The sequence below is a fragment of the Pongo abelii genome, chromosome 20 (assembly GCF_028885655.2).
Source record: "Pongo abelii isolate AG06213 chromosome 20, NHGRI_mPonAbe1-v2.0_pri, whole genome shotgun sequence".
NCBI classification, from domain to species: domain Eukaryota; kingdom Metazoa; phylum Chordata; class Mammalia; order Primates; family Hominidae; genus Pongo; species Pongo abelii.
In genome coordinates this window covers 12,956,750-12,979,753 of record NC_072005.2, presented here as the reverse complement: position 1 = coordinate 12,979,753, position 23,004 = coordinate 12,956,750, and the positions used below count along the sequence as shown (strand labels likewise).

At 52.8% G+C, this 23,004-nt stretch overlaps 2 protein-coding genes across 2 annotated transcripts; one reads left to right on the top strand and one right to left on the bottom strand.

The window, feature by feature from the left end:
- Positions 1-450: 450 nt before the first annotated feature.
- On the bottom strand, positions 451-6,471 carry CALR (calreticulin). Its single transcript, XM_002828745.5, has 9 exons — positions 6,159-6,471; positions 5,694-5,795; positions 5,297-5,500; positions 4,784-4,878; positions 4,479-4,688; positions 4,276-4,389; positions 4,047-4,190; positions 1,308-1,400; positions 451-1,224 (listed from the first exon to the last, which is right to left on the bottom strand). Exons 1-9 carry the CDS (start codon positions 6,247-6,249, stop codon positions 1,024-1,026), a joined length of 1,254 nt encoding a protein of 417 aa, XP_002828791.1. The 5' UTR covers positions 6,250-6,471; the 3' UTR covers positions 451-1,023.
- A 4,754-nt stretch (positions 6,472-11,225) lies between these two features.
- Positions 11,226-22,449, top strand: FARSA (phenylalanyl-tRNA synthetase subunit alpha). Its single transcript, NM_001133695.2, has 13 exons — positions 11,226-11,385; positions 14,188-14,325; positions 14,410-14,508; positions 14,596-14,714; positions 16,086-16,178; positions 16,270-16,398; positions 16,476-16,591; positions 19,752-19,836; positions 19,923-20,022; positions 20,119-20,287; positions 20,400-20,477; positions 20,663-20,777; positions 22,042-22,449. The coding sequence occupies exons 1-13, from the start codon at positions 11,239-11,241 to the stop codon at positions 22,178-22,180; spliced, it is 1,527 nt and encodes a 508-aa protein (NP_001127167.1). The 5' UTR covers positions 11,226-11,238; the 3' UTR covers positions 22,181-22,449.
- The last annotated feature ends 555 nt before the right edge of the window (positions 22,450-23,004 follow it).

Below are 23,004 nucleotides of genomic sequence, written 5' to 3'. Positions count from 1 at the left end.
AAAGCCTCACTACATTAAATACAGAATTCTCCCTTGGATCTACCAGTCCTGGAGGCATCCGAGGGGTTGGGCTGAGCCACAGGACCCCAAAGGAATAGAAGCATGAAGGCGGCCAGTTTAAGGGGCAGGGTGAACCAGATTGAGCCACTGTACGCCAGCCTGAACAGAGCAAGAGTCTATCTTAAAAATAAATAAACAGAACCAAAACTTACCAGTTAGGTTCAAGGATTCAGTAAGTTAATATGTGGAGTATTTACAGCAGCAACAGCCATTCCCCCGTTGGTTTTGAGGGTTATGGGGTAAATAAGGGTCCCTGGAATCTCGTGGAACACTCAGCAACCTCTCTAGCAATAGCTGAAAAAGGAGATATACTGGAAACCCCCCCCACCCCAAAAAGACCACTGCTGGGTTTCCTTAAGTCTGTCTTTCCCCAGAAGGAGACACAGGAGGGAGACACAAAACTTAATTTAATAGAAATTTTGTTTGTAGTTCTTACATTCTCAGTGTGAGCCAATCTGGGACCCACTGCCCCACCCAGAAGTGGCCCAGTCCTTGGGGCAGGGGAGAAACGGAGGGGTGAAATGAGAAGAGCCCCGTTCTTCCTCAGTGCTGGGGGGTTGGAGACACCACCCCCTTCTGCTGCCCTCCTCTGGGCTCCAGGAAGGAGAGCAGATGAAATCTCAGGCCTGTGGCTTCTCCACACCACTGCCCCCCAGGTTGGAGGGGAGCTAAGAGGTGAGAGAAGGGGACAGAGGCAAGAAAAGATGCTGATCAAGAAAGATGAGAACCAGGGGTGAGGGCTGAAGGAGAATCAAAGATAAAACACCAGTTAAAAAAAAAAAAAAAAGGGCGGGGAGGGGGTGGGGGAGAGTGGAGGAGGGGAACAAAACCAAAATCCACCCCAAATCCAAACCAGCCTGGAAAAAAATGAAAGTTCTCGAGTCTCACAGAGACATTATTTGGCGCGGCCAGCTCTGCGGCAGGAGCGCTCAGGCCTCAGTCCAGCCCTGGAGGCAGGCCTCTCTACAGCTCGTCCTTGGCCTGGCCGGGGACATCTTCCTCCTCATCTTCCTCCTTGTCTTCCTCATCCTCCTCATCCTCATCTTTGTCCTCATCATCCTCCTTGTCCTCTGCCTCCTCCTCCTCTTTGCGTTTCTTGTCTTCTTCCTCCTCCTTAAGCCTCTGCTCCTCGTCCTGTTTGTCCTTCATTTGTTTCTCTGCTGCCTGCAGGCAGAGCACACACCTCAGGGTCTTGCCCTCTGCCAGCCCTGCCCACCCCCGACATGAGGACCAGAACCAGGCCTCACCTTTGTTACACCCCACGTCTCGTTGCCAAACTCCTCGGCATATGCCTCATCGTTGGTGATGAGGAAGTTGTCAAAGATGGTGCCAGACTTGACCTGGAGGATGAATGGGAAGGATGGTCAGAGGTGATACCCGATAGCCCTTGCTTTGGACAGGGTTTCTACCTGTGTTCCTATAACCATTACATCCTGCTGCCTGCATCTGCAGAGAAGACAAGGAACACTGCTGACATTGCAGTTAAAAAGATGGAGAGGCCAGGCACGGTGGATCACGCCTGTAATCCTCGCCCAGAGGCCGAGGTGGGCGGATCATGAGGTCAGGAGCTCGAGACCATCCTGGCTAACATGGTGAAACCCCGTCTCTACTAAAAATACAAAAAATTAGCCAGGCGTGGTGGCGGGTGCCTGTAGTCCCAGCTACTTGGGAGGCTGAGACAGGAGAATGGTGTGAACCCGGGAGGCGGAGCTTGCAGTGAGCCAAGATCGTGCCTGCACTCCAGCCTGGGTGACAGAGCAAGACTCCGTCTCAAAAAAAAAAAAAAAAAAAGATGGAGAGACAGCCAGGGACGGGCTCATGCCTGTAATCCCAGCACCTTGGGAGGTCATGGCGAACGGATCACTTGAGGCCAGGAGTTCGAGACCAACCTGGGCAACATAGTGAAACTCTGTCTCTACTAAAAAAATCAGCCCGGGGTCTGTGATGGCTCATCCCCTTAATCCCAGCTACTCAGGAGGCCGAGGCAGGATAATCGCTTGAACCTGAGAGGCGGAGGTTGTGGTGAGCCGCCGAGATTGCACCATTGCACTCCAGTCTGGACAACAAGAGCGAAATTCCATCTCAAAAAAAAAAAAAAGAGCCCAGCGTCGTGGCGCATGCCTGTAATTCCAGCTGCTCGAGAGGCTGAGGCATAAGAATCACTTGAACCTGGAAGGCAGAGGCTGCAGTGAGCCAAGATCAAGCCACTGCACTCCAACCTGGGTGACAGAGCAAGACTGTCTTAAAAAAAAAAAAAAAAAAAAGATGAGAGACTCAGGTGCTGTACTGCCCAGGTTCAAACCCCAGCTTTGTGGTTTCCTGCCCCCATAACCTTGGGCCACTGACTTCAGTTCTCTGCACCTGTTTCTTCTGTTTCTCACTCTCTTATTCAGGTATTTTTCAGGTACCTACTACATGCCAGGAACTGTCTTGGGCACAGAAGGTATTTCAGTGACCAAAACAGACAAAAATTCAGTCCCAGCCATTTTTTTTTTTTTTGAGACAGAGTCTCGCTGTCACCCAGGCTGGAGTGCAGTGGTGTGATCTCAGCTCACTGCAAGCTCTGCCTCCCAGGTTCACGTCATCCTTCTGCCTCAGCCTCCCGAGTAGCTGGGACTACAGGCGCCCGCCACCACACCCGGCAAATTTTTTGTATTTTTACTAGAGATGGGGTTTCACCATGTTAGCCAGGATGGTCTCCATCTCCTGACCTTGCGATCCACCCGCCTCGGCCTCCAAAAGTGCTGGGATTACAGGCGTGAGCCACTGCGTTCGGCCAAGTCCCAGCTTTTTTTGAAAGAGGGTCTCACTCTGTCACCCAGGCTGGAGTGCAGTGACACGATCATGGCTCACTGAGGCCTCGATGCCCGAGGGTCAAGTGATCATCCTTCTTCCTTGGTAGTTGGGACTACAAGTATGCACGACATCTGGCCAATTTTTAAAGTTTTTGTAGAGGCTGGACGTGGTGGCTCACCCTTGTAATCCCAGCACTTTGGGAGGCCGAGGCGGGCAGATCGCCTGAGGCCAGGAGTTCGAGACCAACCTGGGCAACATGAAGCCCTGTCTCTACAAAAAAGCTGGGTGCGGTGGCTCATGCCTGTAATCCCAGCACTTTGGGAGGCCAAGGTGGTGGTGGCTCATGAGGTCAGAAGATGGAGACCATCCTGGCTAACATGGTGAAACCACGTCTCTACTAAAAAAAAAAAAAAAATACAAAAAAATTAGCCAGGCATGGTGGCAGGCGCCTGTAGTCCCAGTTATTCAGGAGGCTGAGGCAGGAGAATGGCGTGAACCTGGGGGGATGGTGCGGAGCTTGCAGTGAGCAGAGATCACACCACTGCACTCCAGCCTGGGCGACAGAGAAAGACTCGGTCTCCAAAAAAAAAAAAAAAAAAAAAATTATCCTGGCATCCATAGTGGCACATGCCTGTAATCCCAGCTACTCGGGAGGCTGAGGCAGGAGAATCACTTGAAACCAGGAGACGGAGGTTGCAGTGAGCTGAGATCATGCCATTGCACTCCAGCCTCAGCAATAAGAGTGAAACTCTCAAAAAAAAAAAAAAAAAAAAAAATTTTTTTGTAGAGATAGGGTCTCCTCGCTATGTTGCCAAGCAAGGTTGAGTTGTCTAACTCCTGGCCTCAAGCAATCCTCCTGTCTCAGCCTCCCAAAGTACTGTGATTGTAAGGGTGAGCCACTGTGCCCAGCCCCAGCTAACTGGATTACCTGACCACCTTCTAGATCTTTGGGGGTATTTAAAGAAGTTAATTTGCATAAAAGTACTTGGGGAAGTACTTGGTGCACAAAAAGTACAACCTTAAAGGGGTTGCTGTGAGGACTTCACAGGGACAGACCAGGAAGTACTGTTTACAAGAAGTACCATTTTTGAGTCAGACCCACCTGGGGTGCCTACCCTGTCCCTTTCCTCTTGAGTGATCTTATGCACTTGAGGTACCCCAGTGATCCTCCTTTTTCCTCCAAGTCTCACCTGCCAGAGGTCCAGGCCCAGCACGCCAAAGTTATCATAGGCATAGATACTGGGATCAGGAGAATACTCGGGGTTGTCAATTTCTGGGTGGATCCAAGTGCCCTTGTAATCTGGGTTGTCGATCTGCCGGGGCTTCCACTCACCCTGCAGAAGGGAGAAGGAAACCGATGGGTAAGGTCGGTGTACTCCCCACTGTGAGCCCCAGCCCTGCTCAGAGCCCCAAACTCACCTTGTACTCAGGGTTCTGAATCACTGGGGGTTCCCACTCTCCATCCATCTCTTCATCCCAGTCCTCGGGCTTCTTAGCATCAGGGTCAGGGATATGCTCAGGCTTGTCCCAGTCCTGGGGGGGTAGATGAAGAGGTCAGAGTTGGCCCAGATGTTCTCCACACCCTCCAATGTGGAGAGCAGAGTCCCTGCCCAAACACCAACCTCAGGCTTGGAGTCTGTGGGATCATCGATCTTGGCCCGCTCATCCCAGTCTTCCGGTTTTGAAGCATCAGGATCCTTTATCTTCTTGGGTGGCAGGAAGTCCCAATCATCTTCCAAGGAGCCGGACTCCACCTGGCTGTTGTCAATCTTCACCTCATAGGTGTTGTCTGGCCGCACAATCAGTGTGTACAGGTGTGTAAACTCATCATCCTGAAGAAGGAATAAGGTGAGCAGGGGCCACCCCCCAATCACGCTGACCCCTGAACCTCCCCATGACAGCCATTTGCCACCACCCCCAGGCACACCTTGCAACGGATGTCCTTGTTGATCAGCACGTTCTTGCCCTTGTAGTTGAAGATGACATGAACCTTCTTGGTGCCAGGGCCACAGATGTCGGGACCTAGGTGTGAAGCAGATCCAGTTAAGAGTCAGAGACTACCCATCATGTCGAGGCCCTCACCCCTCTTTGTAAAAGGAAGACCTGGTTCTTAAACTCGGGTCTGTCAAGGCTGAAAAGAGAAACTCAGATCCTGATTCTGTCCTGAATGGGTTGTGGGTGGAGCCTTAAGTTTAAAGGAAAAAAAAAAATCAGTGCTCTAGAACTCAAAATCCTCATTAGTAAGATTGAGAAATAACTATATACAATCACGCAAATTAAATTAACAGCCTAGATCTGCGATCATAATGCAATAAATTGTTGCTGGGACTTATTCTTTTAGCTCCCCTTCCAAAGAAAACCATTGTTAAGAAAGTCATTGGGGTCTGGGTCTCCCTCTAACTAATGGGACAGAGGTCAGCACCAGGAAGCAGGCCCTCACCAAACATGATGTTGTATTCTGAGTCTCCGTGCATGTCCGTCTGGTCCAAACTATTAGGAAACAGCTTCACATAGCCGCCCCCACAGTCGATGTTCTGCTCATGTTTCACCGTGAACTGCACCACCAGCGTCTGCCCTTTGTTGCTGAAAGGCTCGAAACTGGCCGACAGAGCATAAAAGCGTGCATCCTGGCTTGTCTGCAAACCTGAGACGGGACGGTAGTGAGGTCACCGTTGGGCCCTGACCCGCGAGGACCCTCGATTTAGAGGACAGAGAAGACTCCCCCACTTCCTCCACCTGTCCCTCCTCCTAGAGGATTGTCCCGGCTGTGTGTGTACAGACAAGGACTTCTGCCAGGAAGTCCTCCCGAATCTGAGCACCCACTCCTAGGCTCTTACCTTTATCTTTCTCCTCGTCACCGTAGAACTTGCCGGAACTGAGAACGAATTTGCCAAAATCTGACTTGTGTTTGGATTCGATCCAGCGGGAAGTCCACCCGTCTAAGTGGGGGGTTAGAGGGGTAGGTCAGCGCGGCTGTACTAATCCTCCCCCACACCAAACATCTGCCGAGAGCCACAAGCTGCTGGGGACAGGAAAGGGGATCCCCGACTCTCCCCATCCCAACCTCTACTTTGACACGTCGAGTGCCTTCAGAGATCCTCGGGCTAACCCTAACTCCCGCCGCGGGAGGCCGCTACGCCCTCCGCGCTCCCCAGGGACGCAGAAGAGGAATCGCCCGCGGCTCTAGTCACCGGGGGCCACCGTATTGGACCTCTAAACGGTAATTACGGGCGACAACGCAGATCCAGGATCGGGGGCCAGCCGCGTCGTCGGGGCGGCCTCGAGGCGGGACCAGGCGTTACCTCCGTCCAGAAACTGCTCCTTGAAGTAGACGGCAGGCTCGGCGACGGCCAGGCCGAGGAGGCCGAGCAGCAGCGGCACGGATAGCAGCATGGCGGGCCGAGGGGGCGGCGGCGCGCGGGCCCTTTAAAACGACCCTCCGGCAGCGGCTCTGCAGTACGGACGGACGCCGCCGCCCGCCTTGCACTTTTATAGCCACCCGCCTCTCAAACCAACCTGACCCAGCCCTTGGGCCCGCCCCTTCCACTTTGTCATTGGTCTGCGCCCACGATCGTCTTTTTCCACTGGACCTTCGCCGGTTCACTAAGTTAGGCTGCGCCTCGGAACGCTGGGTTCCCAGATGGCCGATTTCTATTGGCCTCACCACCGACCAATGATGGTCAACCACGCGTTGGGGGGGACGCCCACTAGTGGGGTGGGGGCCGCGAGCGCCTCAGGCCAGGTCATGTGACCAGACCTGAACCCAACCCCGCCCTCGACCGCGCGCGTCGTTCCCCATCTGGGCGTTTAAAGAACCCGCGGGAGCGCAGGTGTCTCCACCCGGGACCGGGACCCTTCCTTCAGCTTCTCTCCCTCCCATTCCCTCTAGGTGGAGGGGCTGGGCAAGGCTGTCCTAGCCAGTTCTTATCTTGCATTTGAGAACCAGCACCCCACTGCTGCTCCCTTACCCCCGCCCGGGATGGGAGAGAGTTCACGGGTTGGGGCCCTGGGGCTTCGCTGCACCCCGGTGCTACAGCCACGCGGGCCAGTGGGAAGAATGCCAGCCCTCTCCTCCTTCTGCCCCTAGAGCCCTGGCAGCCTATCGGACTGCTGCTGTGTGACTGGGGCAAGTCACTTAAGCTCTCTGAAGTGACAGACGTTCCTGAGCAGACAGAGGGGGCGACCCTGGCCAGATGCTACCCAGCAGAAATGCTTTTAACGTTTTTAAAGCTGTCCTGGGACAAGAGGGGAGGAAGGCTTAACGATGTGACTGTGACTCCTGGGGTGGGGATAGGGTTATTACCCAGATTGCAGCAGCCCCTTTAGTCTCCTCTCAACCGGTAAATGAAGGGGGTCGCTGTCTGTGGTCTGCCACAAACGGCCTGGCTTTTGCAATTAAACGGCTATAGGCGAGAGGGCAGGGGGTTCCGTTTGGGGAGGAGAAAAAAGACACAGATGGTAGGGACGATAAGGTGCTAGGGAGATGGGCAGGACCCACCCCCCGCCCCCGACCCCAGTCTAGAGTCTTCTTCTGAAGCCAGAGGCACGTGACTGGCACCAGTACCCTGCCCGCACGCTGTAGAAAGGAGGAAGGAGAGCTTGGGGTTTTCCAAACTCTGGGCAAATAAGCCCTGGACCTGGGAACGCGGGAGTGGACTATGGAAGGAGGGAATGAGGGGGATCCAGGAAAGAGGGTAGGGAGGGGGTGCTTCCTGGCTAATGGTTGTGACTCAGAAAAGAGAGGAAGGAAAAAATGAAAAGGAAAACAAAGTGGAGTGCGGGGAATGACTTGGCAAGGGTCTTTGGTTAAAAAAAAAAAAGAAATGGTGGCCGGGTGTGGTGGCTCACGCCTGTAAACCCAGCACTTGGGGAGGCCGAGGCAGGCGGATCATTTTAGGTCAGTTCGAGACCAGCCTGGCCAACAAGGTGAAAACCCGTCTCCACTAAAAATAAAAATTAAAAAAAAGCCAGGCGCGGTGGCGGGTGCCTCTAATCCCAGTACTCGGGAGGCTGCGGTGGGAGAATCGCTTGAACCTGGGAGCCAGAGATTGCAGGGAGCCAAGATCACGCCACTCCACTCCAGCCCACCAGCCCAGGTGACAGAGCAAGACTCCATCTCGAAAAAAAGAAGGGGGAGAATGAACTGGGAAGTTGGGGTTCTACCACTTCCTCTAGGTAGTATTCAGTATTGCCTAGTCTGGTCCCCCCCATGAGGATCCTGGGGACCATCCCAGGCCTCTTCCTGACCCTTCCTCCTGTTCCTGTGTCAGGCACCTGTGGGCTTGGTGCTTCCTACCTGAGGTTAGACACTGCCTGTTTTGTTCACTTTGCATCCTCCAGTGTCACCTGCAGCACATGGCACAGAACAGGCTTAAAAAGTACTTGCTGCATGACAGAAGAGAGGAAGGAAGGACTCTTGTGGAAATTAACTAAAAACACACTGGGCACAGTGGCTCACGCCTGTAATCTCAACACTTTGGCAGGCCAAGATGGGAGGAATGCTTGAGGCCAGGAGTTCAAGACCAGCCTGGGCAACATAGCAGGAGGCCATTTTTACAAAAACATTTTGTTTAATTGCCAGGCGTGGTGGCGCCTGCCTGTATTCCCAGCTACTCAGAAGGCTGAGGCAGGAGGATCACTTGAGACCAGGAGGTTGACGCTGCCGTGAGCTGTGTTGTTGCCACTGCACACTCTAGCCTGGGTGACAGAGCAAGACCCTGTCTCAAAAATAAATAAAAATAAGACGGACATGGTAGTTCACACTTGTAATCCTAGCACCTTGGGAACCTGAGGCAGGCAGATTGTTTGAGCCCAGCAGTTCAAGACCAGCCTGGGTAACATGGTGGAACCTCGTTCTTACAAAAGATATATATATACACATATATAATATATGTGTTATATACGATATATAATGCATAAATATATGAATAGTATGTATATTATATATAGCATCTATTATATAATATATAATATACATAACACAAATTAGCCTGGCCTGGTGGCACACACCTGTAGTCCCAGCTACTCGGGAGGCTGAGGTGAGAGATCGCTTGAGCCCAGGAGGTGGAGGCTGCAGTCAGCCAAGATCATGCCACTGCACTCCAGCCTGGGCAATAGAGTGAGACCCACTCTCTAAATAAATAAATAAATAATCAACATAAAATGGGAGGAGAGAAGGAACTTTGAGAAATGTATCCTGAATACAGAACCTCATATAGGGTCAGGATTGGGAGAGATGAGTAATCCCATTTTACAGACTCAAATAATAATTGTGATGTAAAAGGAATAAATGTGTTCTGCTTATAAGAGTGTTCGAACATGGGCCACACTCAATTTAGTAAGCAGTGTGAATATGTGTGGGCATTTAATTCTCACAGTAACCTGGGCTCCAATCACCTCCATGTGAGCAAGAAACTGAGGCACAGAAAGATTACGCCTTCTGGTTGAATGACATAAATAACAGATCTAGGATGCTTTTTTTTTTTTTTTTTTTTTGAGACAGAGTCTTGCTCTGTCACCCAGGCTGGAGTGCAGTGGTGCGATCTCCGCTCACTGCAAGCTCCACCTACCAGGCTCAAGTGATTCTCCTGCTTTAGCTTCCCATGTAGCTGGGATTACAGGCAGCCCCACTGCACCCAGCTAATTTTTGTGTTTTTAGAGGAGACAGGGTTTCGCCATGTTGGCCAAGCTGGTCTTGAACTCCTGACCTCAGGTGATTCACCCGCCTCAGCCTCCCAAAGTGCTGGGATTACAGGCATGAGGCACTGAGCCTGGCCAGCAGATCTAGGATTCTAATCTACCTGTGCTGACGTAAGTCACCACTGCCCACATGTGATTACTGACCATTTGAAATGTGGTTGGTCCGAACTGAGATGTGTTGTAAGTGTAAAATACGCATCAGATTTTGAAGATTTAGTATGAAAAAAAGTGCAATTTTTTTTTTTTTTGAGACGGAGTTTCGCCTTGTCACCCAGGCTGGAATGCAATGACACAATCTCGGCTCACCACAACCCCTGCATCCCAGGTTCAAGCAATTCTCCTGCCTCAGCCTCCCAAGTAGCTGAGATTACAGGCATGTGCCACCACGCCCTGCTAATTTTGTATTTTTAGTAGAGACGGGGTTTCTCCATGTTGGTCAGGCTGGTCTCAAACTCCCGACCTCAGGTGATCCACCTGCCTCAGCCTCCCAAAGTGCTGGGATTACAGGGGTGAGCCACTGCGCCCAGCCGAGTGCAAAATATTTTATTAGTCATCTTTTTTTTTTTTGTTAAGAGTCAGGGTCTGGCTGGCTGGGCAAGGTGGCTCATGCCTGTAATGCCAGCACTTTGGGAGACCGATGCAGGAGGATAACCTGAGCCTAGGAGTTTGAGACCAGCCAGGGCAACATGGGCAAACCCCATATTTACAAAAAAAAAAAAAAAAAGCTGGGTGTGGTGGCGCGCACCTGTAGTTCCAGCTACTCAGGAGCCTAAGGTTGGAGGATCCTTACGGCCTGGGAAGTCAAGGCTGCAGTAAGCCATAATTGCGCCACTGCACTCCAGCATGGGTGACAGAGCAAGACCCTGTCTCAAAAAAGATGTTTTGCACTGTATTTCAATAGGACAGTGCTAATCTAGGCCATGCAGTATTTGCACTGATGTTGCTCTCAGTGCACAAGGGTGGGAGGATCTGGAAGGTTTATAATTTATGACTTCATTTCCACCAACTCTTTGTAGAACCTTGGGCAAGTCATACCACCCTCTGAGCCTCAGTTTTCTCACCTGTGTAATGCGGTTATATCAGTATCTACATCATAAAGTTTTGGGGAGAAATGAAATACTACACGTGAAGTACTCAGTTCTGGGCTAAGTACTACCACATACGAGGTAATCCACACAGGTTAGGTGCCACCTTGACTTACTAGGTGAATTCCTTTCCCTTCTATAAAAAGGGACGGTACCTACCCAGCCTTCCTTTGAAATTTTAAAAGTAGCTGACATCGCCAAAATGACCATCTCTGGAGCCCACCACCCACCGCCTCTCCTAGGGCAAGAGAGAATACCAGAAGGGCAGAGGGTTCTGTAACCCAGAGACGGGGAAGTCCAAGGTCACACAGCCCGCTCGAAGTGAGGCTAGATCAAACTCAAAACAGGGCGGTGCTTCTGACCTTGAGATAATCAGTTTTACCTCTCTGGTCAACCAGACGCCATTGATGGAGCCAGGGTGGAGGTGGGAACTGAGTCCCATGCACCTTTTGAGGCTCCGTCGCCACACTCAAGATGACGACACATTGAGCCCTGTTCTGCAGTTAGACACATTCAAGATGGCGGTACACACTCCGAGTTCCGGTTCCGGTGGCTCAGCCCCAACGGCCCGGACCCGCCGAGCACACTGAAAGGAGTCATGGCGGATGGTCCGGTGGCGGAACTGCTGCTCCGGCGGCTGGAGGCGTCTGATGGCGGCCTGGACAGCGCCGAGTTGGCGGCTGAGCTGGGCATGGAGCACCAGGCGGTGGTGGGCGCCGTGAAGAGCCTTCAGGCGCTGGGCGAGGTGAGCCGGGCCCGTGATGCCGGACCGCCTTGCCCTTGCACCTACAGTCCCCTTGCCACGGGCGCTCTACATCCAAGCCAAATTCCCTCAGGCCTAGTTTGGGGTAGCTGTGTATGTGTCCACTCCGGGATGTGCGGGCGGGAAGTGGGACGAGTGAGGGCCCAGACGCACGGATGTTCCTCATGCAATAAACGTTTATTGAGGCACGGTCAGCGTGGGTAGGGGGTACGATGATGGACGAGGAAGCGCGGTTGCTGCCCTCACTCAGGTTGCGACCTAATAGGAAGGTGCTTCAAGAACCAGAGTGATGGGGGAAAACGGGACCCAGCTGTGACAGCTGACCCAGCCTTGGGGGTCAGGGAGAGCGACTCAGCGACGGCGGAGTCGGTTCTCTGTTGAGGAAAGTGATAGCACTTTAGAGATCAGTGGCCGGGATCTTGGGGGATGGCAGGCGGCGAGGGAGACCAGCATAGCTGTAATTGCAAGGCCTCTTAGGTCTTCACCTCATGAGGGAACTGGGAAGCGATAGCAGGAGCTAGAGCCGGTCAGATGAGTGTGCTATCCACATCACCTTTGGGAAGAATTGGCATGGACGGGACTGGAGGTGAAGGGATGAAAGCAGAAGCTGGCACTTCCCCAAGCTGGAGGGCATCATGTCTGGCTATGGGAAGGAAGCTTGGGGGAGGTGGGGAAGGCATGGGATTCAGGACAAGGCAGGGGGCGCAGAGATGAAGTCCAGCCTTCTGACTTGGGCAAATGGACAGTGACAGAGTCACAGGAGTAGGATGCTGAGGGGCCCGTGGGCCACCCAGAAGGCTAGATCAATGGGGCCAGGATCTGGGCTGTTTATCCGTAGAGCTCATGTTCTCTGCCCCACTTTGGTCTCAGCTTGTTTGTCCAATCCGTTCCATAATCCTGGCTGATGGCCATGTTATTCCCATTTTGCAGATGTGACAACTGATGGTCAGTAACGTAATCAGTGTGAATAGAAGAGGCCGATGAGCCCAGATTTGAAATTAGGCACTCAGGCTGCAGAGCCCGTACTCCTCAATGCAGAGGAGAGATGGCAGCTGTGTTGTGTGGGGTGACAGTGCCTTGATCAATATGATTTGACATTTGTATATGTCACAGAGGGTTAAATAATATAAGGAGGTGAGGTTCAATCTAATGACAGTAATAGCCATAAAAATAATTATAGTAATTAGAATTTAGGCGGGTGCAGTGGTCACACCTGTAATCCCAGCACTTTGGGAGGCTGAGGCGGGTGGATCACGAGGTCAGGAGTTCAAGACCAGCCTGGCCAAGATGATGAAACCCTGTCTCTACTAAAAATATTTTAAAAAATTATCCAGGTGTGGTGGTGGGCACCCGTATTCCCAGCTACTTAGGTGGCTGAGGCAGAGAATTGTTTGAATCAGGAGGTGGAGGTTGCAGTGAGCCGAGATCGCACTCCAGCCTGGGTGACAGAGCGAGACTCTGTCTCAAAAAAAAAAAAAAAGAATTTATGCAGTGTTTGTCACATGGTAGGCACTATATATATTCTTTCTGAGGATTAATTTAGCTACTCCTTAAAATCATCTGAGGTAGAACCCATCACACCTTTCTCTTATGGATGAGAAGAGTCACTGAGAGGTTAAGCAACTTTCCCGAGGTCACACAGTAAGTGAAGGGCAGAGTTGGGATTAGAACGAAGTGGGAGCCAGGCCCTGTGCACTCTGCTTACCCTTGTTGTCCTTGTCTTCATGACTCTGGACCTGGAACCTCAGTTTTTGTTTGTAATGTGGACCTCCAGGGCCCGTCTCTGACATTCTGGGCACTGACATGTGGACATTTAAACATGGAGACAGGCTGGGTATGGTGGCTGATGCCCATTATGCCAGCACTTTGGGAGGCTGAGGAAGGAGAATCACTTGAGGCCAGAAGTTTGAGACCAGCCTGGACAACATAACAACACTCTGTCTTTAAAAAGTAATTTAAAGGGCCGGGCGTGGCGGCTCACGCCTGTAATCCCAGCACTTTGGGAGGCCGAGTTGGCCGATTACGAGGTCAGGAGTTTGAGACCAGCCTGGCCAACATGGTGAAACCCCGTCTCTACTAAAAATACAAAAATTAGCTGGGGGTGGTGGTGGGCACCTGTAATCCGAGCTACTCGGGAGGCTGAGGCAGGAGAATCGGTTGAACCCGGGAGGCAGAGGTTGCAGTGAGCCGAGATCGCACCATTGCACTCCAGCCTGAGCGACAGTGCAAGACTCTGTCTCAAAAAAAAAAAAAAAAAGTAATTTAAAAATTAACCGGGTGTGGCGGCACATGCCTGTAGTCCCAGCTACTCGAGAGGCTGAGGCGGAAGGATCGCTTGAGCCCAGGAGGTCCAGGTTGCAGTGAGCTGTGATCACACCACTGCACCCCAGCCTAGTGACAGGGTGAGACCCCCTCTCAAAGAAAACAAAAACAAACAAAAACGTGGAGACAAATCAGTTCACCTAATTTTTCACATTAAAATCTGTCACAGGTTCAAAACTGACAGTAAGAATTTGTCTTCTGCCAGATAACATCCTTAGTGGTGTACTTTACCCCGGGAGGTGTAAACTATCATTATTACTACCTCTGTGTTGCATAAGGGAAATGGAGACACAGCAAGGGGAAGTCTTCCCTTGAGACCACTTGGCTGTAAAGTTGTATAGCTGGGATGTGAAGCTAGCTTTAAGGGCTGTGCTTTCAACCTGGGACCCAGTGCTGCAGAAAGGGGGTGCCTGTCTCTGAGCCTCACCCCTGCCTGGACCCCCTCCCCACATTTCCCTCTAGGTCATCGAGGCTGAACTTCGGTCCACCAAGCGCTGGGAGCTTACTGCGGAGGGCGAGGAGATTGCCCGGGAGGGCAGCCATGAGGCCCGTGTGTTTCGAAGCATTCCCCCAGAGGGCCTGGCCCAGAGCGAGCTTATGGTAGGAGCTGCGGGGTGAATAGGGAGTGAGTGATGGGATGAAGGTGGCCCTCGTGCCCCACTCACTGCAGCCTCTCTTTTCCAGCGACTGCCCAGTGGCAAAGTGGGCTTCAGCAAGGCCATGTCCAACAAGTGGATCCGGGTGGACAAGAGTGCAGCTGACGGGCCACGGGTGTTCCGAGTGGTGCGTTCCTGCGGGCTGGTCAGGGGGCAGGTGGACGGGCACGCAGGCCCCTGGCCCTCACACCCCTCACACCCCTTATCCCGGCAGGTGGACAGCATGGAGGACGAGGTGCAGCGGCGGCTCCAGCTGGTCCGGGGGGGACAGGCTGAGAAGCTGGGGGAGAAGGAGAGGAGCGAGCTGAGGAAGAGGAAGCTGTTGGCTGAAGTGTGAGTGGGTGCCCCCTGCAGGCTCAGTCCCCCACCACCTGTGAAGCATGGTGGAGGCATGGTGGGAGGGAGACATCTTGCCCACACCAAGCACAGGTGTGGCCAGTTTCCTCCCAGCTCGCTTAATGCCATAGTTGTCAAGCCTACGTGCCTTGGGGTCTTTGCCCATGAGGACCCTTCTGCTGAGAACTGTTTTCCCTCTGATCTTCAAGATAGGCTCCTCATCAAGTCTCTCTCCTGTGTCCCCTTAAAGAGGCCACCCTGACACCCTTCCTCTCCCCTTGAGTTCCATGAAGCCCATCGCCCCTAGTCTTCATCTTCGGTGCTTGTTCATTTCTTTCACTGTCCTTAGTGTGGTCCAAAGTTTAATGAACACACACCAGACAGGCTTCTGGAACCTAGATGGTCTAGGGGCCGTCCTCTCACAGGACAAATGTCCCCTTTGAGCAGACACAGAGTGGCAGAGAGAAGAGACTAGAGCTGGGATGCCTAATTGAAGTTCGGGCTCTGTCACTTAACTAGTTTTATGACCTTGGCCAAGTCACCTGGCCTTTGCTGGTCTCAGTTTCCTCATCTATCAAATAGACTGGGCCAAGTGTGTGGCTCACGTGTATAATCCCAACTACTCAGGAGGCTGAAGTGTTAGGATCACTTGAATCCATGAATTCAAGGCCAGCCTGGGCAACATAGAGAGACCCCTATCTCAAAGAAAAAGGGGCCAGGCACGATGGCTCATGCCTGTAATCCCAGCACTTTGGGAGGCCGAGGCGGGCAAATCACCTGAGGTCAGGAGTTCGAGACCAGCCTGGCCAACATGGTGAAACCTCGTCTTTACTAAAAATACAAAATTTAGCCGAGTGTGGTGGCCGGTGTCTGTAATCCCAGCTACTCTGGAGGCTGAGGCAGGAGAATTGCTTGAACCTGGGAGGTGGAGGTTGCAGTGAGCTGAGACCGTGCCATTGCACTCCAGCCTGGGCAACAAGAGTGAAACTCTGTCTCAAAAAAGGAAAACAAACAAACAAAAAAAACTGCCCTCTTTCCGGGGCTTGTGGGGAGACTTTCGCAGAACAGAGCCTGGCACAGAATAAATCTGCTAGACTTTCCCTAATATCATCACTCAGTCATGTACTTAGCACCTTGAACAGACCCTGGCACACATTAGGTTCTCAATAAGTGTTGAGTGAATAAGTGAGTGAATATAGGGAGATAGGGCATGGCCACATAGCAGGATTTCAGGTAGTGATAAATGTGAGGACAGAAATAAAGCAGAGTGACTTGGTAGGTAGCATGGGGATCCTCATCAGACGGGAGGTCAAGGAAGTCCTCTAGGAGGAGATGGCAGTGGCGTCCCCTTCCTTCCCCTGGCCACAGGATCCTGAAGACCTACTGGGTGAGCAAAGGCAGTGCCTTTAGTACCAGCATCTCCAAGCAAGAGACAGAGCTGAGCCCAGAGATGATCTCCAGGTAGGGGGCAACCCCAGAGTCAGGGCGGGTGGGAGCTGGGGCAGGGGGCAGGGGCGGGCAGTCCTTACCAGGCCCTTGCATCCTCCCCCAGTGGCTCTTGGCGGGACCGGCCCTTCAAGCCCTACAACTTCTTGGCCCACGGTGTCCTACCCGACAGCGGCCACCTTCACCCACTGCTCAAGGTCCGCTCCCAGTTCCGACAGATCTTCCTGGAGATGGGGTGAGCACAGGGCTGGGGACGGGGCCTGGTGCTTCTGCTGGGTACAGGCAGGGCAGTCAGGCTGCATCTCCCACCAGGTTCACCGAGATGCCGACCGATAACTTCATTGAGAGCTCCTTCTGGAACTTTGACGCCCTCTTCCAGCCCCAGCAGCACCCAGCCCGTGACCAGCACGACACCTTCTTCCTTCGAGGTGGGTCAGCCCCTAGGGCCTCCCTGAGACATAAGAGACACCAGGCCACGGCGGAGCCTTTACAGGATGGGCATCCCATTTGATCAAATTAGGTCTAGAACTGGGCATGGTGGTGTGCACCTATAGTCTGGCTATTTGGGAGGCCAAGGCAGGAGGATTGCTTGAGCCTAGGAGTTCAAATCCAGCTCAGGCAACATAGGGAAGAGTCTACCTCTAAAAAAATTAATTAATTGAGTTAAATTAAAGTCCATCCTTGATGGATGTGTCAAGCTCTGTTCTCATTATGCCACCTGCAGTCTTTTTTTTTTTTGAGACAGGTTCTCACTCTGTCGCCCAAGCTGGAGTGTGCAGTGGCACGATCTTGGCTCGCTGTAAACTTTGCCTGCCAGGTTCAAGTGATTCTCCTGCCTCAGCCTCCCAAGTAGCTGGGATTACAGGTACATACCACCATGCCTGGCTAATTTTTGTATTTTTAGTAGAGATGGAGTTTCGCCATGTTGGCCAGGCTGGTCTCAAACTCCGGTCTGCCTTGGCCTCCCAAAGTGCTGGGATTACAGGCGTGAGCCACCACACCTGGCTTTTTTTTTTTTTTTTTTTTCCTGAGACAGTCTCATTCTGTCGCCCAAGCTAGAGTGTAGTGGCACGATCTCATCTCACTGCAATTTCCACCTCCTGGATTCAAGCGATTCTCTTCCCTCAGCCTCCCGAGTAGCTGGGATTACAGGCACCCGCCACCACGCTCGGCTAATTTTTGTGTTTTTAATAGAGATGGGGTTTGCCATGTTGGCCAGGCTGGTCTCAAACTCCTGACCTCAAGTGATACTCCCACCTCAGCCTCCCAAAGTGCTAGGATTACAGGCGTGAGCCACCACGCCTAGCCCAAAATTAATGTATTTTTGTTTTGTTTTGTTCTCACTATGTTGCCCAGGCTGGTCTCGAACTCCTGAGCTCAAACAGTCTTGCCTCAGCCTCCCAAAGTGCTGGGATTACAGGCGTGAGCCCCCACACCCTGCCTGCCCCCATGTCTTCTTTGGGCATTCCAGGCTGTGCACACCTCAGGGCCTTTGCTTATGTTCCGTCTTTAGCCGAGAGCTGTTTTCTCCCAGATCTTCAAGGCAGGCTGAGCCTCAAACCTCTGCTCACGTGTCACCAGAGACAGGCCAGCCTAACACTCCCAGGTTCACCCTGAGTTCCACAGAAGCCCTTCTCCCCTAGTGTTCATTCTTCTGTCCCATTTCTTTCTTTCATTGCCCTTAGCACTGTCTGAAATGGAATGACTTCCCACAATGGGGTGGCCTTCCTGACCAAGAGGGCAGTTGAGGTCATTGGGTGCCGGCTTACCTGGCCAGAGGGGCAACATCATTCTTGTCATCATTGTCATAGCACCCAAAACTTACTAAGCACTCATCACATGCTAGCCACTATTCTAATCTTCCTGCCAACTACTGGAAGCAGTATTGTTACCCCTTTTTACAAAGAAGGAAACTTGGCCAGCCTCAGTGGGTATAATCCCACTGTTTGGGAGGCCAAGGGAGGAGTATCGCTTGAGCTCAGGAGTTTGAGACCAGCCTAAGCAACACAGAAAGACCCATCTGTACAAATAAAATTAGCTGGGCATGGTGGTGCACGCCTGTAGTTGCAGCTACTCAGGAGGCTGAGGTGAAGGATTGCTTGAGCCTGGGAGTTTGAGGCTGCAGTGAGCTATGATTGCATCACTGCACTGCAGGCCAAGCAACAGAGCAAGACTTTGTCTCTTTAGGCCGGGCGTGGTGGCTCACACCTGTAATCCCAGCACTTTGGGAGGCTGAGATGGGCGGATCACAAGGTCAGGAGATCAAGACCATCCTGGCTAACACGGTGAAACCCTGCCTCTACTAAAAATACAGAAACAATTAGCCAGGCATAGTGGCGGGCGCCTGTAGTCCCAGCTACTCGGGAGGCTGAGGCAAGAGAATGGTGTGAACCCCAGAGGTGGAGCTTGCAGTGAGCCGAGATCATGCCACTGCACTCCAGCCTGGGCGACTGAGCGAGACTCCGTCTCAAAAAAAAAAAAAAAACAAAAAACTTTGTCCCTTTTAAAAAAAACAAAACAGGCAGGCGCGGTGGCTCACGCTTGTAATTCCAGCACTTTGGGAGGCGTTTGTGGGTGGATCATGAGGTCATGAGATCAAGACCATCCTGGCCAACATGGTGAAACCCCATCTTTACTAAAAGTACAAAAATTAGCTGGGCATGGTGGCATGTGCCTGTAGTACCATCTATTCGGGAGGCTGAGGCAGGAGAATCACTTGAACCTGGGAGGCGGAGGTTGCCGTGAGCCGAGATTGCGCCACTGCACTCCAGCCTGGGCAACACAGCGAGACTCCGTCTCGAAAAAAAGGCCGGGCGTGGTGGCATAATCCCAGCACTTTGGGAGGCCCAGGCAGGCGGATCACTTGAAGTCAGGAGTTCGAGACCAGCCTGGCCAACATGGTGAAACCCCACGTCTACCAAATATAAAAAATTAGCTGGGTGTGGTGGTGCACTTCTGTAATCCCAGCCACTCGGGAGGCTGAGGCAGGAGAATCGCTTGAACCTGGGAGGAGGTTGCAGTGAGCCGAGATCATGCCACTGCACTCCAGCCTGGGCAACAGAGCAAGACTCCATCTCAAAATACATACATACATATATACGTACGTACATACATAAATAAAGCCCAGGTGCAGTGGCTCATGCCTGTAATCCCAGCACTGTGGGAGGCTGAGGTGGGTGGATCACCTGAGATCAGGAGTTTGAGACCACCCTGACCAGCATGGTGAAACCCCATCTCTACTAAAAATACAAAAATTACCCGGGTGTGGTGGCAGTCACCTGTAATCCCAGCTACTTGGGAGGCTGAATCAGAATTGCTTGAACCTGAGAGGTGGAGGTTGCAGTGAGCCAAGATTGAGCCATTGCACTTCAGCTGGGGCAACTGAACAAGACTCTGTCTCAAAAAAAAAGAACCCAAAAAAGCCACACACAAATGAGAAAACTGAGGCATGAGAATCGCTTGAATCTGGGAGGCAGAGGTTGCAGTAAGCACTGCACTCCAGCCTGGACAACAGTGAGACCCTGTCTGAAAAAAAAAAAAGGGGGGAAATGCTGGTTGACTGACCTGATGTTGCTCTGTCCTACCCAGATCCAGCCGAGGCCCTGCAGCTCCCAATGGACTACGTCCAGCGGGTCAAGCGGACCCACTCTCAGGGCGGCTATGGCTCACAGGGGTGAGGCAGGACTTACCTGGTATGGAAGGGAAGGAGGCTGGGGACCCCTGGGCCATTGCATGGACTTCCCACCTTCCCTCCTGAAGGTACAAGTATAACTGGAAGCTGGACGAGGCCCGGAAAAACCTACTGCGAACCCACACCACATCAGCCAGTGCTCGTGCGCTCTACCGCCTTGCCCAGAAGGTGCGGTTGGCCCAAGTGGGGGCCAGAGTGGGGAGAGGGTGCTGTCAAAGGGACCTTCTGACCCATACCCGGGCCTGGCTCGGTTGTCACCCCTAGAAGCCCTTCACGCCGGTCAAATACTTCTCCATCGACCGCGTATTCCGGAATGAGACCCTGGACGCCACGCACCTGGCTGAGTTCCACCAGATCGAGGGTGTGGTGGCGGATCACGGCCTCACCTTGGGCCACCTCATGGGTGTTCTGCGGGAGTTCTTCACCAAGTTGGGTGAGCAGTGGGGCAGGGGTGGGCCGTGGTGTTGTGGCGGCGGGCAGGTGTGTTGATCACCAGCATTATCCTCCAAACCCCTGCTCTCCTGCCCGCCCCCCGCTCCCTGCAGGTATCACGCAACTCCGCTTCAAGCCAGCCTACAACCCATACACAGAGCCCAGCATGGAGGTGTTCAGCTACCACCAAGGTCAGAGTGGGCCCTGGTACTGGGGTGGGAGGGAAGTCTCAGGCTATCATGGTTTGGCCTGGGTCCCCCCATTGCCATGCCTGTACCCCACCTCCCAAGCTCACCACTTAGACCCAGAACCTGTGCCAGCAGTGCCCAGAAACTCAACACGCACTGCCGCTGTCTTCTCTGTCCTGCCTCTGCAGGCCTGAAGAAGTGGGTGGAGGTCGGAAACTCGGGGGTCTTCCGTCCAGAGATGCTGCTGCCCATGGGGCTGCCCGAGAACGTGTCGGTCATTGCCTGGGGCCTCTCCCTGGAGCGGTAAGTGCCCAGGTGGAAACCCAGGGTGTCTAGCTGCCTCAAACAACTCTCCAGGTGTAGGGGCTTGCGTGGTTTCAGCACCACTCATTCATTCATCCAGTGGACAAAACTTTCATCGTAAGTACAAACTGAATGCCCGGCCCCGTGCTGTGAACATGACAGCTCATGTCCCTCCCTCTGAATCTGGGGTCCCAGTGGAGCAAGAAGGATGATAACTAGCAAGACCAACAATTACATCAGGCCAGGCATGGTAGCTCATGCCTGTCATCCCAGTGCTGTGGGAGGCCAGGGCAGGAGGATCGCCTGAGCCAGGAGTTCGAGATCAGCCTGGGCAATAGAGCAAGTCTCCGTCTCTACAAAGAATAAAAACAGTCCAGGCGCAGTGGCACATGCCTGTAATCCCAGCACTGTGGGTGGCTGAGGCAGATGCATCACCTGAGGTCAGGAGTTTGAGGCCAACCTGGCCAACATGGCAAAACCTCATCTCTACTAAAAATATAAAAATTAGCCTGGCATGGTAGCAGGTGCCTGTAATCCCAGCTACTTAGGAGGCTGAGGCAGGAGAATCGTTTGAACCCAGGAGGCAGGGGTTGCAGTGAGCCAAGATCATGCCACTGCACTCTATTCTAGCCTGGACAACAGAGTGTGACTCTGTCTCCTGTCTCTACTAAAACTACAAAAATTAGCCAGGCACTGTTGCGTGCGTCCGTAGTCCTAGTCCTAGGTACTCAGGAGGCTGAGGTATGCGAATCACTTGAACTCGGGAGGCGGAGGTTGCAGTGAGCTGAGATTACGCGACCGCACTCCACCCTAGGTTACAGAGTGAGACTCTGTCTCAAAAACACAAATGCACTCAGCAAAAAAAGACAAAAGTGTGTACCAGGGCAGTAAGTGGTATAGGGAGGGCTAAGGCAACTACGTGGTCAGTGAAGGCATCATGGAGGAGGAAGTGCCACCTTAGCAAAACCTGGAGGTAGATAAAGAGGTAAACCATGAGAGTATCTGGGGAAGGGTGTCCCAGGTAGTGGTCACAGTCAGTTCAAAGGCCCAGAGGTGGGAATGTGCTTTTTGTATTAGGAGAAGAGTGAGGAGGCTGGTGTGACTGAAGGCGGAGGGTGAGAGGTGATAGAGCAGTTGGCGCAGGGCCCTGTGGGTCATGGGGAGAACTTGAACTTTTCCTCTGAGGAAATTGGGAGCCATGGAAATCTGAGCAGAAGGGTGCATGTGCTGACCTCATGATAAACTCTGTTCCCTCCCACACAAGCCCAACAATGATCAAATATGGCATCAACAATATCCGGGAGCTGGTGGGCCACAAGGTGAACCTGCAGATGGTGTATGACAGTCCCCTGTGCCGCCTGGATGCCGAGCCGAGGCCCCCTCCCACACAGGAGGCTGCGTGACATGGGCCACTCTAGGACAGCTCATCCTCCCCGAGTCCCTGCTGCTGCGCTCCTTTGCATCCCTGGCCAGTGACCTTGTATTTATGAGGCCTCTGTGAGGCCAGCCCCCACCTTCTTCTTTCCCACCTGTCCCAAGACCAGAATCCCAGGGATAGAGGACTGGGTAGCAGGTTCCTTCTGTTGTCCTGTGTGGTGTGTCTACTGTGAGGGTGGGCCCTGAGGAGACCTGTGGGCCACCTACTGTCTAATAAAGTGGGCAGTTGCCCCCATCTGGTGGCTTTCCTTAGGGGTGAGGGGTCTTGTTGGGTCCCCCAGCTCAGTGTGCCACTTGATGGTCAAAAACCTGGGTACTGGGCTGGGCGCAGTGGCTCATGTCTGTAATCCCAGCACTTGAGGAGGCCGAGGCAGGCGGGTCATGAGACCAGGCAATCGAGACCATCCTGGCTGACACGGTGAAACCCCGTCTCTACTAAAAATACAAAAAAAAAAAAAAAAAAAAAATCTGGGTACTAAGCCAGGCACAGTGGCTCGCTTCTGTAATCCAAGAACTTTTGGGAGGCCAAGGTGGGTGGGTCACTTGAGGTCAGGAGTTCAGGAGCAGCCTGGCCAACGTGGTGAAACTCCGTCTCTACTAAAAATAAAAAAATTAGGGCCGGGTGCAGTGGCTCACGCCTGTAATCCCAGCACTTTGGGAGGCCGAGGCGGGTGGATCACGAGGTCAAGAGATCGAGACCATCCTGGCCGACATGGTGAAACCCTGTCTACTAAAAATACAAAAAATTAGCCGGGCGTGGTGGCGGGCGCCTGTAGTCCCAGCTACTCAG